Source organism: Oncorhynchus mykiss, chromosome 22, assembly GCF_013265735.2.
Source record: "Oncorhynchus mykiss isolate Arlee chromosome 22, USDA_OmykA_1.1, whole genome shotgun sequence".
Taxonomy (NCBI): domain Eukaryota; kingdom Metazoa; phylum Chordata; class Actinopteri; order Salmoniformes; family Salmonidae; genus Oncorhynchus; species Oncorhynchus mykiss.
The window spans coordinates 41,668,137-41,688,573 of record NC_048586.1 but is presented as its reverse complement, the minus strand read 5'-3'; the positions used below and the strand labels follow the sequence as shown (position 1 = coordinate 41,688,573).

The window sequence follows — 20,437 nt, the reverse complement described above, 5'->3', positions numbered from 1 at the left end:
CAGATGGGCTCTGACCGAGCCACCTTTGCACCCGTTCCATTCTGCAAATAGGATTTGGGAAAAAAGGAAAATCTGGAGAGGTTCTAAACCGCGTAGGTGGGCACCCCAATGTGTCCTGCGCTGAGGGGGATTTCGTTCCCAACTCTGTAGCAGACCCTAACTCTACTCTTTGAATTATTTGCAGAGAGCGAGATCCCATGCAGTTGGTAGTACTCAGGAGTAATAATAACATTCTGTTTCTGGAAGACTACTTTTAAAGTTGGAAGCGGCCATCGAGATGATTATGTGCGGTTAGCTCTGTGCTTTGCCATTTTTGTACACAGCTCACCCTTTTTTCCCAGCATCCCTAGACTCCATCTTCTGTTCTTCACTTTCTGATCAACGCTCTTCTGTTCTCCCTCCCTCCCACCCTTCCTTCCTTCCCTCCTTCAGCAGTAAGGTGTGGCCAACTACTGTGATGGTGCAGTTGACAGCTCTCCATATCTGTTTCCCTCCGGAGATTTGAGACATTTGTTTGTTTTCACTCTTCTGCAAGTCTGGGTAGAATGGAGGGGGTTCATGCAGAGGGGTGGAGTGACACAATCAGAACTCAGAATTCTCTAATCGCAGCTAAGCAGACACTTGTTTTGGTTGAGGGTATGGAGGCGTTCAGTTGGATATGTGTATTCAAAAAGGAAAACATGAAGAGAGCCTACAGGTTGAAAGGGAAAAGTAGAACTAAGAGAACGAGAGCGTGACTAAAATGAGTGAGTGGCTGAGATGGAACGAGGGAGCAGAAATGGAGAGCGAAATAGAAGAGAGGTGGATAAGATGGAAGTAGAGAGACTGACAAAGCTGATATACACAGTACATGAGTAATGGGAGATTATATCAATTTTTAAAAATACTTTTAGTTAAGAACAAATTCTTATTTTACAATGATGGCCTACCCCGGTCAAATCCTCCCCAAACCCGGACAACGCTAGGCCAATTGTGCGCCGCCCTATGGGACTCCCAATCACAGCCGGTTGTGATACAGCCCAGGATCGAACCAGTGTTTATAGTGAAGCCTCTAGCACTAAGATGCAGTGCCTTAGAATGCTGCGCCACTCGGGAGCCCTCGGGATGATTAGAGAATAAGGAGTCTAGGGAGACGAGAGATATCGCTATTCTTCAAGAAGCATCACATTCCTCAAATGAACTCCCTCAGTTCTCAACCTGCCATTGATCACTCGGAGCTATCCTTAGATCTTGCTTTCATACACTTTGTTTACAAGTAGTAAACGATCGAGCTAAGACTGATTCACGCTGTGTAAAGCCCCGCCTGCCCCTCTCAGAAATATGCTTGCCGGAGTTGCGTTCATTGAGATGATTTATGCAGTGCAGAGTTTGCGTACTGACTGCTGTGCTGGTGTAAACAATCGTTGTGATATTTAGCTAAACCACTCACAAACACACACATTCAGAAACACACACACTGACACACACACAGACACACAGCCACAAACGCATCACACACAAAACACCAATCCTTTATTCCTCAGTGACATTTGAGGAGAACAACACCGCGTATAATTCCTCTTCAGCTATCTGTGATGGTCTGTGGCCTGAAGCTGGCAATTTTGCCCTGCGTGGATTTAACCCATTGTCTATTAGTGGACAATTATTAAGTAGAAATTGACTTCAAATACCATAAAAATTTTAAAAATATGTTTGCTCAAACTTCCTTGAATCCTGTCCCAGTGCTGAGATGTTATCATACGACTCTTGACAATGTAAATACATGATTCGTGTCACCCATCATAACAGTATTAACACTTCATTTTCATGTGTCACTGCTTCACAGGAGGGCCATTTGAATTTTTTTTTTTTTTTTTTGCCTTCTGGAACTTTCATGTCCCTTAATAACAAACATGTATGCCATCTGAAAATACGAATACATTTGTAAAATTATGAGCCTAGTTGGTTTAGCAAAAAAAACAGACAGCAATCTTCCCGTGGCTTTTTTGAAAAATATCACATAGAACTGCAAAAGCATTGCTCTCCACTTTCTGGAGGGCCGAGTTTTGAAACCAGTGGAGTCGAGTATAATAGCTAAGGAGATGTAGAAAATTATTCTGGTTGTTTGCGAATATGGCATCCGTGACAGAGAGGGAGAAGCGTCCATCCATATATACGGGTAAGATAGTCTAGCTAGCAACATTTTCAGATATTACATGTTTCTAATTTTGTCAGTTGTTTTCATTTCAAGTTAGTGTACTGTTAGCTAGCTAGCTAATGTTAAGTGCATGATCTGTGTAGTAATATTATTCTTATCTCAGAGCCATTTGCATCGCTAGTTATAGCCTGTTAGCTAGCTAACGTTGAACCTGGATGGTTATCTACCTGCAGATTCATGCAGGGTAGTGATGTTATGACTTGGGATTATGGTTCATTGTTTAGCTAGCTAGCTACATGTATAAACCAAAGACTCCACTATACAACTAACCATTTCAATAGAATATTCATGATGTCATTGTGACAACTGTCGATAGCCTGAGCGAATTTACCAGCTACGTCTATCTACTCCAATTTCAGAGAACTCTTGCTCGCCAGAGTGCAGAATAACTGACAAATTTACAAACACTTAACACCCGTTGAATATGGCCGGTGTCAGTAAACGTTGGCATAAAATAGTAATTAAATTGTTGCCAGCTGCACAGTTGCAGTCACCAGCGCTCTGGATAACATAAACAGCCTAACCAGCTTTGCTAGGGTGAGTAAAATGGTCAGTGAGCTGTTCTCTCATTTGTGTCTGGAAGTAGCTAGCAAGCTAGCCAATGTTAGCTGCTGCTGTTTTGGTCAGAACACTCGGATCAACCCTACACCTCGGCCAGAGCGTCCAGTGTGCGCTCTGAACGCTCCGAGAGTGAAACACTCTGAATTTATGAACTGACATTCTGACAACACTCTTGAGTTTACAAATGCCCAGAGAGCGCACTCTGATCACACTGGCACTCTGGATTTAAATTTCCAAACACACCCATAGTATAAACCAGCCTTTAGTCTTGAAATCTTTGGTTGTTTAGCACATGGCCTCACATGTGAATCCTTAAAGATATGGGTTGGGCTAAGGCTTAAAAAGATGGGTGGGGCTAAGGCTTAAAAAGATGGGTGGGGCTAAGGCTTAAGAGGGTGTGAACAATGCGGCCTAGTGGTTAGAGCATTGAGTTCCTGGATCGAATTCCCCAGCTGACAAGGTAAAAATCTGTCATTCTGCCCATGAACAAGGCAGTTGTAGGCCGTCATTGTAATAAGAATTTGTTCTTAACTGACTTCTTAACTGACTTGCCTAGTTAAATAAAGGTTTAAAAAATTTTTTTAAATGAATGGTTGTAGACAAAGAAGAGCTCTCCAGTAGGTACCAAACATTCAAGGACCCTTTTCTCAAAAGTGAGGTTATAGGTTTATCAGCTTTCAAAATAGAATTACTTTCCCATTGTTCCTCAACTGTAGTGAATGATATACCATCTAGCCTCTACTTTTATCCAATATAAAAAACACTTTCAAATTTTGCTACATAAGACCAAATCGAACCGGTCGGTCACATATTGTCTTTTGAGTATGTAGCTATATTCATTATGCTCTGTGCTCATAAACTTTCACCCCACATCCACTCCTCAACAGTGGATATATTGACGACTATGTCCAACCCTTAGTCGATAATTGTCATTTCTTACCTTCCACCCTCACCTGGGATATGGATGCCTGATGAAGACCTAAGGGTCAAAATGTTGTAAATAAATATCACCTGGGAGCATGAGCTCAGTTCTTTTCTGACTCCAATGCTTCCCACGGTTGTGTCAAGTTGGCTGGATGTCCTTTGGCTGGATGTCCTTTGGCTGGATGTCCTTTGGGTGGTGGACCTTTGTTGATGCACGGGAAACTGTTGAGCGTGAAAAACCCAGCAGTGTTTCAGTTCTTGATACACTCAAACCGGTGCGCCTGGCACCTACCACATTACCCTGTTCATGACCCTGTTCAAAGGCACTTGAACATGTTGTCTTGCCCATTCACACTGCATGGCACACATACACCAATCCATGTCTCAATTGTCTCAAGGCTTTAACATCCTTATTTAACCTGTCTCCTCCCCTTCATCTATACTGAATTTGAAGTGGATTTAACAGGTGACATCAATAAAGAATCATAGCTTTCACCTGGATTCACCAGGTCAGTCTGTAATGGAAAGAGAAGGTGTTCTTAATGCTTTGTGCACTCAGTGTAGGTCAACGCTGAAACTGTTTGTGTTGTGTGCAAAGTCAACTTTACTGGCTCTATATGTGCAGTATTATTGTATGTCTTTTAGCACCAGGACTCCTGGCTGGGTCAGGTGGGAGCAGAGCACCAGGACTCCTGGCTGGGTCAGGTGTGAGCAGAGCACCAGGACTCCTGGCTGGGTCAGGTGTGAGCAGAGCACCAGGACTCCTGGCTGGGTCAGGTGTGAGCAGAGCACCAGGACTCCTGGCCGGGTCAGGACCTAGCTGAAGGTGACTTGGGAAGCAATCTCCTTGATTCCTGCAGGGAATTTCCTGTTGCTGTTATCCAGAGAGGAAGCAGGTGCTTGTCTCAGGTCTTACTTATCCTGTACAAATGCACCCAGATGGGAACAGAATCCTTCTTTTGAATGTCCTTGTTATTCTCTCTGGAGAAGGGTGTAGACTGGGTGTAGACATATATAATGTAGACTGGGCTGAAGTGGAAATTCCCTCTGCTATTGAACTCTGATCTGGGCTGAAACTGTGCATTCCTGGGTAGCCGTTAGCGGGATGGATGCCTGGAGTTCCTGCTATCTTATGCTCTTGTCTGTAACCTGTCTATGTCTCTGTACACAGAGAGAGAGAGAGCATCTCCACCAACCCCCCCCCCCCCCCACCCTGCCCGTTTCCTGTCATTCCATGTATTCCTGCCCGTGGAACAAATAAGAGCTTTAGTTGGCGGAGCTCTGAGTCTGCTAGTCAGAGAACGGATCAATCACGAGTCACTGAGCTTAACCATGTGTGCTGTGATTGCTCAGTATCAGTAAAGGATGAGTCTTTGGCGTGTATATGGGTTTGTTGTGTGTTCATATATGTGTTTGGGTGAATGACTTTGCATGCTGCGCTTCAGTCATGCCCTATGATTCTCTCTGCCTGAGGCTGTGCTACATGAAAACATATTCAGATTCCATGAGCACAGGCATAATTTGCTTTCACCTCAACTTGACAAGACTGAGGGTTTTAAAGGGCGAGTGGTTGGTCTGGACGAGATTCCAAACAGATTAGATGTACAGAAACAAGCCATTGACTACACTGCCACAAAATAGTTTCAGACTCCTAATTATCCTTACAGCTCTGAAGACTAGCCACTCCCATGCCAGTCGGAAGAACTAAGGTGTTTTGCATGTTATTGCTCCAAACAAATGATTCAATATTTTCTACAAGTTCTTTAAAATACGATGAAAAAAACTTGACTGTAAAGAAATCATTACAACAACAATGGAGTTTTGTTTTAAATTTCAAAAACTTTCAAACGAAAGGAATCTTCTTGGCATTGAAAAACACATTTGAATAAATGTGGGTTTTAACAGTCTTTTGTAGGTGTCATAATATACACTACATTTCTAATAAAAAATATAAAACATTTATAACCTAAAACATATACGTGAAAAAATGATATATTCCCAAACCCCTTCCAAAAAATAAGTAATGAAACAAAAAAATGACAAGCTCACAGCGGTGCAATACACGTTTATAAAAAATAAATACGTAATATCAAGACAATTTATTTAAAAAAATACAAGTACTAAAGAAGAGGATGTTCTGTGTATACAGTGCCTTGCGAAAGTATTCGACCCCCTTGAACTGTGCGACCTTTTGCCACATTTCAGGCTTCAAACATAAAGATATAAAACTGTATTTTTTTGTGAAGAATCAACAACAAGTGGGACACAATCATGAAGTGGAACGACATTTATTGGATATTTCAAACTTTTTTAACATATCAAAAACTGAAAAATTGGACGTGCAAAATTATTCAGCCCCCTTAAGTTAATACTTTGTAGCGCCACCTTTTGCTGCGATTACAGCTGTAAGTCGCTTGGGGTATGTCTCTATCAGTTTTGCACATCGAGAGACTGACATTTTTTCCCATTCCTCCTTGCAAAACAGCTCGAGCTCAGTGAGGTTGGATGGAGAGCATTTGTGAACAGCAGTTTTCAGTTCTTTCCACAGATTCTCGATTGGATTCAGGTCTGGACTTTGACTTGGCCATTCTAACACCTGGATATGTTTATTTTTGAACCATTCCATTGTAGATTTTGCTTTATGTTTTGGATCATTGTCTTGTTGGAAGACAAATCTCCGTCCCAGTCTCAGGTCTTTTGCAGACTCCATCAGGTTTTCTTCCAGAATGGTCCTGTATTTGGCTCCATCCATCTTCCCATCAATTTTAACCATCTTCCCTGTCCCTGCTGAAGAAAAGCAGGCCCAAACCATGATGCTGCCACCACCGTGTTTGACAGTGGGGATGGTGTGTTCAGCTGTGTTGCTTTTACGCCAAACATAACATTTTGCATTGTTGCCAAAAGTTCAATTTTGGTTTCATCTGACCAGAGCACCTTCTTCCACATGTTTGGTGTGTCTCCCAGGTGGCTTGTGGCAAACTTTAAACAACACTTTTTATGGATATCTTTAAGAAATGGCTTTCCTCTTGCCACTCTTCCATAAAGGCCAGATTTGTGCAATATATGACTGATTGTTGTCCTATGGACAGAGTCTCCCACCTCAGCTGTAGATCTCTGCAGTTCATCCAGAGTGATCATGGGCCTCTTGGCTGCATCTCTGATCAGTCTTCTCCTTGTATGAGCTGAAAGTTTAGAGGGACGGCCAGGTCTTGGTAGATTTGCAGTGGTCTGATACTCCTTCCATTTCAATATTATCGCTTGCACAGTGCTCCTTGGGATGTTTAAAGCTTGGGAAATATTTTTGTATCCAAATCAGGCTTTAAACTTCTTCACAACAGTATCTCGGACCTGCCTGGTGTGTTCCTTGTACTTCATGATGCTCTCTGCGCTTTTAACGGACCTCTGAGACTATCACAGTGCAGGTGCATTTATACGGAGACTTGATTACACACAGGTGGATTGTATTTATCATCATTAGTCATTTAGGTCAACATTGGATCATTCAGAGATCCTCACTGAACTTCTGGAGAGAGTTTGCTGCACTGAAAGTAAAGGGGCTGAATAATTTTGCAGGCCCAATTTTTCAGTTTTTGATTTGTTAAAAAAGTTTGAAATATCCAATAAATGTCGTTCCACTTCATGATTGTGTCCCACTTGTTGTTGATTCTTCACAAAAAAATACAGTTTTATATCTCTATGTTTGAAGCCTGAAATGTGGCAAAAGGTCGCAAAGTTCAAGGGGGCCGAATACTTTCGCATGGCACTGTATGTAAGGCTGTGTGAATGAGTGGGAGTCGTTGCAATAAGTCTCTTGAGGAGCAAGTGTGAAGAGTCAGTGAAAATAGTCTGTGGTTTATTGCACATTCGGTTGTTTTGGGTAAGGCTGCGGTTTGACGTGGACGGTTGCTCCGGTTTTCATTCTGACTGCGCTTTTTCTCCCCATAAGCTTGCTTGGCCCTTTTCCGTTCTGCTGACGCAATCAGGTCCTAAAACTCTGGGGAGTGCCAGGGTGGGAGGTTATTAAAAACGCATCCGGATACTCTTCTCTTCAGCAGAGCGTCTGAGAGTCTGTGACATTACAGGAAGTTATTGTGCAACAACAACAACAAAAAACACACATTAAAATCTGTGGAACAAGTCTAAACTTTTCAAAACTCAGTACTGTATTGAAAATGTATGGATTGGTTCACATTTCTAATTAAACCTGTCTCTGGCGACGCCACCTTTTGTATGTCCCGTTCCTTTGCTCTGGGGTGTCCGACGACTTATGCCCCTCTTTCAGTCCAATACCGATGTTACATCTGAGGAGTCGGTGTGGTGTATTATCAATGGTTATATGCATCAAAATCATCTGAGGAGTCAGTGTGGTGTATTATCAATGGCTATATGCATCAAAATCATTGAGAAAGTTGTAAGATGTAGAACTATGTTAGTCAGTCCATGTTTTTACTCACCTTCAACTTAAACTCTGCCATGCTTCACTTTCCATCTGTGTACCTTAACCTCAGCTGACTGAACAGCAGACAGTACATGGGTGTTGTGCAGAGTGTTCTTCCTGAGACATGACAAAGAAAAAGCATGATATTCACACAACTATTTCATGTAACATATTTGACAATGCTAAGATAACTATCCTACAACAACCAGATTGCTTGGTTGGATGTCATTTTTTTATTATATATTTATACAGGACCAGTCAAACGTTTGGACACACCTACTCATTCTAGAGTTTTTCTTTATTTTGACTATTTTCTACATTGTATAATAATAGTGAAGACATCCAAACTATGAAACAACACACATGGAATGATGTAGTAACCAAAAAAGTGTTAAACAAATCAAAATATTTTTTATATATGAGATTCTTCTAAGTAGCCACCCTTTGCCTTGATGACAGCTTTGCACACTCTTGGCAGTCTCTCAACCAGCTTCATGAGGTAGTCACCTGGAATGCATTTCAATTATGGTGTGCCTTGTTAATTTGTGCAATTTCTTTCCATAATGCGTTTGAGCCAATCAGTTGTGTTGTGACAAGGTGGGGGGTATACATGAAACTGGCTCTCATGACGACCGCCACAAGAAAGGAAGACCCAGAGTTGCCTGGCTCTCATGACGACCGCCACAAGAAAGGAAGACCCAGAGTTGCCTGGCTCTCATGACGACCGCCACAAGAAAGGAAGACCCAGAGTTACCTGGCTCTCATGACGACCGCCACAAGAAAGGAAGACCCAGAGTTACCTCTGCTGCAGAGAATAAGTTCATTAGAGTTACCAGCCTCAGAAATTGCAGCCCAAATTAATGCTTCACAGAGTTCAAGTAACAGACACATCTCAACATCAACTGTTCAGAGGAGATGTGAATCAGGCCTTCATGGTCGAATTGCCACTACTTGGGCCAAGAAACCACTACTAAAGGACCAATAAGAAGAAGAGACTTGCTTGGGCCAAGAAACACGAGCAATGGACATTAGACCGGTGGAAATAGATTAGACCGGAGTCCTAATTTTGAGATTTTTGGTCCCAACTGCTGTGTCTTTGTGAGACGCAGAGTAGGTGAACGGATGATTGATCTCTGCATGTGTGGTTCCCACCGTGAAGCAAGGCGGAGGTGGTGTGATGGTGTGCGGTGGGTGCTTTGCTGGTAACACTGTCTGTGATTTATTTAGAATTTAAGGAACACTTAACCAGCAAGGCTACCACAGCATTCTGCAGTGATACGCCATCCCATCTGGTTTGCGCTTAGTGGGACAATCATTTGTTTTTCAACAGGACAATGACCCAACACACTTCCAGGCTGTGTAAGGGCTATTTGACCAAGAAGGAGAGTGATGGAGCGCTGCATCAGATGACCTGGCCTCCACAATCACCCGATGGTTTATGATGAGTTGGACCGCAGAGTCATGGAAAAGCAGCCAACAAGTGCTCAGCATATGTGGGAAGTCCTTCAAGACTGTTGGAAAAGCATTCCAGGTGAAGCTTGAAGCTGCTATCAAGGCAAAGGGTGGCTACTTTGAAGAATCTCAAATATATATACAATTTATTTGTTTAACACTTCTTTTGGTTAGTACATGATTCTCTTTGTGTTATTTCATAGTTCATGTCTTCACTATTATTCTACAATGTAAAAAATAGTAAAAACAAAGAAAAACCCATGAATGAGTAGGTGTGCACAAACTTTTGACTGGTACTGTATATATTTTGTCAAAGTCAAACAAATACACATTTGTAGTCACTTTTCTTGTGGCTTATATATCTCCATGTCAGCATTAATGTGTAGATCCCTTGCTGCCTGCTATTAAAACAGAAAATAACATCATTAGCAAATTAACAGGATTAAAATATTCAACATTAGCTACCATCAAAGTGCAAGTTATGAAGGTAAACATTGAACTTGTGGATAGCTCATTACGTCTTGCTCGACAAACTCCTGTTCCGTTGCAGTCGCTGGAGGAGTGCTTTGCTATAGCTTCTGCTTCTGTTGTTGGAATAGTTGAGTTACTTGTCGGCCTTTCGTTCATATCAGCCACCGTGTTGTAGTCTGGCATCTGATTATGCATGGCCATGAGTTATTGAAAATCCATTACCTTGTTTTTTGATGCATCGTTCCCACTTACTAATTGTATCAAAACAATACAAATAAAATATCAATAGCCGCTTTTCTTCTTTTGCTGTATTTTACTAGACTTGGTTAGCGAGCTAGCTACCAAGCAATCTGTTCTCCCACCAACATTGGATAGCTAATGTTAGCTAGTTAGCTACCAAAGGATAGTTAGCTAACTTTGCTTGCCAGCTAACATTAGCTTGTTTTAGTCAAAACAGCAACATGAATCCATGTAACATAAATCCATGTAACATTATCATGTTAACTACAAAATACTCTAATATCAAAGTGGAAGAAAAAAAATCATTTTCTAACATTTACTGAGATTAATATTCAACCCCCTGAGTCAATACATGTTAGAATCACCTTTGGTAGCAATTACAGCTTTGAGTCTTTCTGGGTAAGTCTCTAAGAGCGTTGCACATCTGGATTGTACAATATTTTCCCATTCTTTTGGGCAATATTTGCCCAACTCTTCAAGCTCAGTCAAGTTGGATGTTGATCATTGCTAGACGACCATTTTCAAGTCTTGCCAGAGATTTTCAAGACGATTTTAAGTCAACACTGTAACTAGGCCACTCAGGAACGTTCAATGTTGTCTTGGTAAGCAATTCCAGTGTATATTTGGCCTTTCGCCCAGTGTCTGTTGGGAAGCAGACTGAACCAGATTTTCCTCTAGGATTTTGCCTGTGCTTAGCTGTATTCTGGGTTTTAAAAAATAAAATAAAAACTCCAAAGCCCTGGCCGATGACGAGCATATCCATAACTTGATGCAACCACCACCATGCTTGAAAATGTGTACTCAGTGACGTGTTGGATTTGTCCCAAACATAACGCTTTGTTTTGAGTACAAAAAGTGAATATCTTTGCCACACTTTTTTTTCCAGTATTTTTTTAGTGCCTTATTGCAAACAGGATGCATGTTTAGGAATATTATTTTGTACAGACTTCTTTCTTTTCACTCTGTCATTTAGGTTAGAATTCTGGAGTAACTACATTGTTGTTTATCCGTCCTCAGTTTTCTCCTATCACAGCTATTAAACTATGTGTTAAAATCACTATTGGCCTCATGGTGATATCCTTGAGCGATTTCTTTCCTTTTCTTTCCACTGAGTTAGGAAGGACGCCTGTATCTTTGTAGTTACTGGGTGTATTGATGCACCATCCAAATCGTAATTAATAACTTCATCATGCTCAAAGGGAAATTCAGTGTCTGCTTTTTATTTATTTTTTTACCCATCTGCCAATAGGTGCCCTTCTTTCCAAGGCATTAGAAAACCATCCTGGTCTTTGTGGTTGAATCTGTGCTTGAAATTCACTGCTCGACTGAGGGACCTTACAATAATTATCTAAATGTGTGGGGTATAGAGATGGTAATCATTCAAAAATTACTTTAACATTATTGCAAACAGTGAGTCCATGCAACTTATTATGTGACTAAGCTAATTTTTATTCCTGGATGTTTTAAGGCTTGTCATAACAAAGGCGTTGAATACTTATTGACTCGAGACAATTTTATTAATTAGTAAAAAATTCTCTAAACAAAATTCCACTGACATTGTGGGGTATTGCGTGTAGATCAGTGGCCCAAAATCTCAATTTTATCCGCTGTATAGTCTAATACTGTTCTGTACGGTGAGTGTTGTGTACTTCATGTAATTTAATCAAATTCTGTTCTTTACATGCTTACTGACAAGCAATATAAGGGTTGTGATTTAAAGAAATATACACTGCAGGCTGTAGCGACGCTGATATGCAATCAATTTGCATTCAGTAAGAATCTTTGTGGACCATTTAATCACATCTGTTCTAATTCCATGTTGCACAGTCACAAATAATACAAGGTACAGGTACAAGGGCATGAAGTAATGGCAAACAACCAAGCATATCCCATATGCTGCAAAAACACCTTCTCATTGTCGTAGCCTATGCATTCACTACTGTACCTGGTTATATTTTGAGAACCTCACAAAAATATAAAATAAGTCTTGTGAGTGTTAGGAAGAGCTTGGGCTTGTATCTAATATTTCTTTATCAGGATATTCATTCATTGGGACATGTTGATCATGTGAATGATATAAAATAAAAAAGTGGATTTTTTTATATTATTCTCTTAATCGGCAATAACGAAGGCGAATTCCATGTCTGCCATTAGCAGTTTCCTAGAAACAGCAGAAGTTATCCGACTTCCTGAGTAGTGATATGTACATCCCCCGACAGGTGTTGCCAACTAATTTTCAGGGTAAGTTGCTAGAGGCAGGTTGATTTGTTGCTAAATGACGTTGTGATGTCATTGCGTGATAACGTAAAACTGCGTCATTACGTAGAATACACAATAACGTTACTCAAATTGACTGGCCATCTCGGCAAAAAATATGATTTGACATTTGTTCAGCTACAGACTCCCACTCTTTTCTATACTTCTGTCTGTACAATTTTGATTGACACATGTTGATTGATGTTGTAAGTTCTGTTCAAGATCAAACATTCGTGACCAACAATATTCATTGGGTTTGGCTCGTCGAACCCGCACTACTGCTGCTGCAGTCAGCCAACAATGATTTGCAATTTACTGAAATTGCTGCTGGCTTGCTGCTGCCTGTGTACGAGCTGAGCGCCTGCTGCTGACGTCACGCACAATGCACTTTTGCAGCCAGGCACGTGTGTTCTGACTGAGTATGTGACATAGAAAATCATTTTTGTTGGAAAACCTTACTGTTGGAAAACCACATCAGTGGCCGACTTTCAGCTGTAGCAGATGCAGTTCTCCCGACTTCACTCCTCGACTTTCGTCTACTGTAGATTGCTTCAGCCTTTACCACTCAAACAAGCACAGAAACTCTGGGCGTCGCTAGTTACCACAGTCACAAAGCCATAAACCCCACCTAATTTCTACAATTTATCTTCTTAAAATTAGATTTTAAACCTTAACCACAACACTAACCTTATGCCTAACCTTCAATTGAGACCAAAGAGAAAATGTTTGTTTTCATTAATTTTTACGATTTTGACATCTAGTGGAAACTGTGATACAAGTGTTTTTTTTATTTAACTAGGCAGTTACGTCCTTTAAGAACAAATTCTTATTTACAATGACGGCCTACCCCGGCCAAACCCGGGCGAAACTGGGCCAATTGTGCGCAGCCATATGGGACTCCAAATCACGGCTGGATGTTATACAGCCTGGATTCAAACCAGGGACTGTAGTGACGCCTCTTGCACTGCGATGCCTTGCCTTAGACCGCTGCGCCACTCGGGAGCCAAGTGCGTCGCTCCCAGTGACTGTATATGGTTGCTCCAGCAGAGACTGCAAATGTTTTCTAGTTCATATACTAGTAGACCAGACCCAGCTGCTATCGCATTGGTGTCTATGGGAGAGCCACCCCTTAAGTAGACAGGAACTGTGACCATTTTGTCAATGGTAAAAGATCTGAGTAAGACATCTTCATTTATCCACCACCGGTGACATTTCATAACAGTTTATACAGTTGGCTACTTTATTGCTAAGCCTTTCAGGCCCCTGTTTATTTTCAATGTCATTTTATTAGAAACTTTTTTCTCTCAGTGTTATGTTTTTAAGTTCCATCTACTTGAGATTTCACCACCATGTTTGTATCTGCTCAACAACACAGATCCATGTCAAGCTTACACAGGTTGCAACAAATGCTTATAGACTTTTCCATGGAACTTGGGTAAAAAAAGCAGATTACTCCATCATGCACTGGACAGACAACTATGTACTACAACATCAGAATGAAGTTCACAAAATGCAACAGAGTATGTGGACACAGGCAAAGACCACGGCACACAGGAAAACAATAGAGACAAACTGAGATTCTCAGAGCTATTTACATAGCCATGTCCATGGGCATGAAATGTAGTGGACTCTGGGCATCAAAAATACATTTTTACCGTCTGGAAGAATATTGGTGTGCTGCATGATGGAATGATAAGAAATATTCAGTTTAAGTTGGCCACCTGCTCACTAAAATCTCATCAGGGTTTTCTCATTTCAATGCACATTAATGTAAAAATGTGACATGCGTTTACTCCTTATTCGCTCTGTTATGATTGCTGGACCTATTTTGTCAACGAGTGTACCGTCTGATGTACTAAATGTATCACAGTGGAGCGAGTTGGCTTATTTCCACTTTGTTATAAACAGATTCAAAATAGCTTTTGATATCAAATGTGTATTTTGTGCTTGTGACTCGGGACTCTTGACCTTTTTATTTTTGGACTGTTCTTATGTCAGAAGATTTTGGCGTGAGTTAGAAGATTTTATTTTCAAATAAATTTCGATCAAAATAAAACATAATATCAGTCTTTCAAACTAACTATTAATTGTTAGTTTGAAAGACTGATATTATGTTTTATTTTGATCGAAATTATATGGACCCTGATTTAACTTTCATTGTTAATTTGTTTATTTTTCATGGCAGATTCTTTATCCATAAAATGAAGTGCGTGGAGGACAAACCCCTCTTCACATAGAATTTAAATATTATTTTTGAAATGATCAGTAAGTGTAAAAACAAAAAAAGCAATATGTACCATAAAACGTATTGACAAATTCAAAATGTATCTCGATATGTAAAACTGAGGTTGGGTTTGTTAGGTTTATGTACTCTTGTATTTGTTTTGTTCATAATAATACTTTTTTTAAATAGCAGTCAAGCACCCAAGCTAACTTGCTAGCTACTTCCAGACAGACCGGCTCACTGAACATTATTCACCCTAGCAGAGCTGGTTAGGCTGTTATGTTTTCCAGAGCGCTGGTGACTGTCAGATTGTCAGTTCGTAAATTCAGAGCGTTTCGTTCTCGGAACCGTTCAGAGAGCACGCTGGACGCTCTGGCCGATGAATAGGGTTGATCCAAACGTTCTGACTTCATAACGGCAGTCAAGCACCCAAGCTAACTGGCTAACATTGACTAGATACTTCCAGACACAAATGAGAGAACACCCAACTCTGACCATTTTACTTGTCCTAGCAGAGATGGCTGTTTTCATGTTATCCAGAGCATTGGTGACTGTAACTGTGCTGCTGGAAATCATTTAATTCTGCTTTTTTTGCCAACGTTTACTGACACCGGCCATATTCAACGGGTGTTGAGCGTTCGTAAATTCTTCAGTTATTCTGCACTCTGCCACACTCAGACGAGAGTGCTCTTAAATTGGAGTAGTTGGCCAGACTGAATTTACGAATGCATCCGAATTGGTTACTTGCATAGTGGGTTATTTTGTTAAGATATCTAGCTAGCTAAACAATGAACCATAATCCCAACTCATGAAGCGTCTACCCTGCATGAATCTGCAGGTAGTTAACCAACCAGGTTCAATTTTAGCTAGCCAAAAAAATGGCTCTGAGATACGTATAATAAGATCATACACGTAATGTTAGCTAGCGAGCCAGCCAGCTGACATTAGTTGGCTAACAGTATACTTTAACTTGAAATGAAACCCCTTTTTATGGATGCGTCTCCAGTTACAGATGCCATGGTTGCCCTTAGTTTGAAGATGTAATCCGGAGACAGGTGTTTTCTCCATCTCCTCAACTATCATACTTGAATTCCACTGAACTCAGTCCTCCAGAAAGTGGAAAGCAACACGTATGCAGTTTTACTACCCAATAAAAAAACATTTAAAAGCAGCGTTAGACAGGATTACCAATACATACTGACCAGCTCAAATAGACAGAAGCGTGCTATATGGCCAAACTCATCTCTCAGCATGTCCAGCCCACTCATTATCTCAGCCAATCATGGCTAGCGGGAAGGTTGCTTTCGTTTTCTGTGGCTAAACCAACTGGACTCGCAATTTGAACAAATTTTATTCGTATTTACAGATTGCATACAAGTTTGTTATTAAGGCACATGAATGTTAATGTTATTGTTTTAAGTGTGTTACTATTTTAAATGTAATTCAAATAGTTTTAATTGAAGTTTGATTTGATATTAGACCTTTATTGATGATTGTATGAATATAGAAACCATTAACTTTATAGTCTATACTTCTTATTAAGACATGAAAAAAAAAAAATATATATATATGTACTAGGTTATAAACCTACTAAATACATGTTTGGAGTAGTTTGCCTGCTGAGCTGAACTGGACCGTGATATGAGGACAATAGACAAGCTGTTAGAGGCTATTAGCGTGTGTAAATATCCATGACCTTCCAGAGCCGACTGGTAAGACTGTTTTTGTTCTGACTTCTCAATACTGCTCAATACTGCTTTTCTACTTCTTATTACTACATCTAGATTATGGAAAATTACACAGATTTGAGATTATGGAAAATTACACAGATTTGAGATTATGGGAAAGAGGATATTTAGGAACAATGGGAAGCATATCCAAGAAACAAAACTCTTAATCTTGTGTTCTTGTGTGTGTTTGTTCCTGTGGGTTTTGTATATTATCCTGTCCTGACCAGCTCTCTCGTGGAATTGTACTGGCAAGAATGTACAGTTTGTGTTTTTATTTTTTAACCATTCTCTGTCTTCCCCCCTCAGGCGTTGCTGAAGATGGACTGCCAGGGCCTGGTGGCCAGGCTGGTGATGGACTTTGTCCTGCTGACCACGGCGGTGGAGGTGGCTGGGCGGTGGCGGGAACTGGCTGAAAGGCTATCCAAAGTGTCCCGTCTGCAGCTGGATGCATACGAGGGACCGCACAGAGACAAGAACGGAGTGATGGACAACGAGGTGAGGCTAGGTTCTGATCTGGCATTATTGAAATACTACACACAGCTTTTGGAAATTACATGACCTGTGAACTGTAAATGGTTAAATACTTTTTGTGCTTTACATACTTTTGGATTGATATACTATGAATGTCAGAAAACATAACCATTGTTAAACTGGTGGAGCATAACATGCCAGTTCCATGTGATTTTATTGTCACCCTCACTTCAATATGTTCCCTTCAATTACCACTCCACATCGTCCTGTCCTTATCTCTCCCTGTGCTGCACTGTGGGTAAGCCAACAACATCATTATGACCACAGTAAGTAAATAACCTTTCACGAGCGTTTGCTTGTGCGAGCTAGAACAGCTCATAGGAGCAGGAGCCTATCTCCTGTTCTGTAGCGTGAGGCAGCTTGATGTACAAGTACACCCCCTGGACAGATAGGACGCTAGTCTACCACAGGGCCTTACAATCTATATCCTTAATGCTGAGCGCGAAGCAGAGACGCGTTGAGTCCCGGCCGGGGAATCGAACTTCCAACCTCAGGGCGGGCAATGTAATCACAGGGTCACTGAGTTTATTTCATTATTACCATAGAAACATCAGAAAACAGCATGCAATTCCCATGTGATCTATTGTCAGTCCAATATGCTCCCTTCAATCGCCACCTCTCTCTTTCTCCCTGTGTAGGCCATGTGGAAGCCAGCCTATGACTTCCTACTGACGTGGGCTGCCCAGATTGGGGACAGCTACCGGGACGTGATCCAGGAGCTCCACATGGGCCTGGACAAGATGAAGAGCCCCATCACCAAGCGTTGGAAACACCTGACGGGAACGCTCATCCTCGTCAACTGCCTGGATACGCTCCGGAGCTCAGCCTTCAGCCCCGCCTCTCAGGACGACTGTGCCATATAGACCAAACTGACCATAATCATTGTCATCATCACTCATAGGGTGCAGCTTGTCTCCTTCCCTTATATCTCCGCTAATTGGAAAGCAATTTATTTCCCACCCGTATAGATGATAGAAGAGGATGAACCTTTGGACTGTTGATACAGACTCCGCCTCCTGCTGTCCTTCCTATGTCCATCACCATCCCATCCCCACCCTTGACCCAACCCCACCCCTGTGGATCACCCCTGTGATCATTTTTGCATATCTTCCTATGCTCCGCAACCTTATTCCCTGTTTGTATTGAAGATTCTGAACAACAGCTGTCTGTCTGGTCCCTCTGAGTCTTGCTTCCTCTGAATCTGCCTTTAGTCCTTATGGGGGTGAGGGGCTGGACTGCTAGACTACTCCCAGGAGGATTAGACTGCTAGACTGTCCCCCCTCACTCCTAGAAGGACTAGACTCCCCCTCACCCCTTGGAGGACTAGACTCCCCCTCACCCCTAGGAGGACTAGACTCCCCCTCACCCCTAGGAGGACTAGACTCCCCCTCACCCCTAGGAGGACTAGACTCCCCCTCACCCCTAGGAGGACTAGACTCCCCCTCACCTCCAGGAGGACTAGACCCCCCGCTCACCCCTTGGAGGACTAGACTCCCCCTCACCCCTTGGAGGACTAGACTCCCCCTCACCCCTTGGAGGACTAGACTCCCCCTCACCCCTAGGAGGACTAGACTCCCCCTCACCCCTAGGAGGACTAGACTCCCCCTCACCCCTAGGAGGACTAGACTCCCCCTCACCCCTAGGAGGACTAGACTCCCCCTCACCCCTAGGAGGACTAGACTCCCCCTCACCCCCAGGAGGACTAGACTCCCCCTCACCCCCAGGATGACTAGACTCCCCCTCACCCTCAGGAGGACTAGACTCCCCCTCACCTCCAGAAGGATTAGACTCCCCCTCACCTCCAGGAGGACTAGACCCCCTCACCTCCAGGAGGACTAGACTCCCCCTCACCTCCAGGAGGACTAGACTCCCCCTCACCTCCAGGAGGACTAGACTGCTAGTCCTCAACCACCCATCTTTGTATAGCCACCAGCCAAACTACACAATGCTACAGTCTCAGTATTCACAAAGACTATTTTAATCTTCATTGTCTGGCATAGTATGTATTTTTTTTACTCTAAATATGGCACAGCATTTTTTAAAGACACTTTGACACCTTTCGTTCATAACTGTGGACTCGATCCAGTGCAAAGACAACGTTTCTAAATGGTATCCTTGTTCTCTAGCCTTGTCACGTGTGTCAAACGAGCTAAATATAATGTGTTTATTTATAAAGCGTCGGAGTTGTTCAGAAGAAAGCGCTCTCTTATTGTTTCCTCCTACTGTGGTCCGTTTTAATTCAACTACTTTGTTAGTGAACATATTTCTAAGGGCCGAGTGAATAACTGTGCATAACTCACAGATTAACTTTGTTCTTTCATTTAAAATAAATTCATCTCTCACCGCTTTTTCACCTCTCTTAACTATCTTTTAAAAGGAAACCATATGGCCTGCAGTTATTTATATACTAGACTTAGTGAATATGTTGTACCGAAGCTGGTCACCAGTTAATATGACTCTACATATAACTACATATATGCCTCATTCAATATCCAACCACTGTTACAATGCTAAAACTCTGTTAAAGATTCTGGGTATGTTTTCTCCCCTGTTTGTGTTGTTAATACACATTTCACATCTGTTTTGTGGCTGCATACTTTTGTGGAGAATATAAATAAAAATGTGAATATTTTTTACGCAATTCATTATGCTGATTGCTGAACGATGGGATTTCTTTACCGCAGTAGCAATAATTTATATTCATGTTAGATTTGTTTGTGTTCTTGAATTACATTTTCCCTTACAAGCGTGGAAATAATATTAGTGATGCAACAGGTTATGTTTGGTTTTCTAATCAGCATTATGTTTGTGCTGACCACCCAACGACATCCCAGAGAATACAGCATGTTCTGTTGAGAGGAGAGAAAAAGGTAAGATGAGGGTGAGACACTAACAATTAATTGGCTGATACAGATGAAGTGAAAGAGAGGTTGAAATACACCAGCGAGAGATAGACACCCATGAAAGAGAGGAGGAGGAATAGATGGAGATGGATGGAACGGAGGAGTTTAATTTTTGGATGACCTCCAGCAGCCTGTTTGTTTGTCCAACTTTCTGCTTTGCCAAGCATTCCCGTCACTCCAAAAGTCTGATGTTGAAAGCAACCATCAAACCGTTTACAGCTCCAGCAAAACGGTTCCAAAGGTCTCTCTCACTGCACAATAGGTCTCTTTCCCTGCACCATACTGTAGGTCTCTCACTCTCCCTGCACCATACTGTATGTCTCTCTCTCTGCACCATACTGTAGGTCTCTCCCTCTCCCTGCACCATACTGTATGTCTCTCTCTCTGCACCATACAGTAGGTCTCCCTCTCTCTGCACCATACTGTAGGTCTCTCACTCTCCCTGCACCATACTGCAGGTCTCTCACTCTCCCTGCACCATACTGTAGGTCTCTCACTCTCCCTGCACCA

At 41.8% G+C, this 20,437-nt stretch overlaps 1 protein-coding gene across 1 annotated transcript in view; it reads left to right on the top strand.

The window, feature by feature from the left end:
• Positions 1-19,678, top strand: part of LOC110501888 (SH3 domain-binding protein 4) — a 74,929-nt gene extending 55,251 nt beyond the window's left edge. The window contains exons 4-5 of the mRNA XM_021579742.2: positions 16,800-16,988; positions 17,663-19,678. Coding sequence (XP_021435417.2) covers positions 16,800-16,988; positions 17,663-17,887 — 414 coding nt within the window. The 3' untranslated portion in view covers positions 17,888-19,678. The remainder of the gene's footprint in view (positions 1-16,799; positions 16,989-17,662) is intronic.
• Positions 19,679-20,437: the final 759 nt, after the last annotated feature.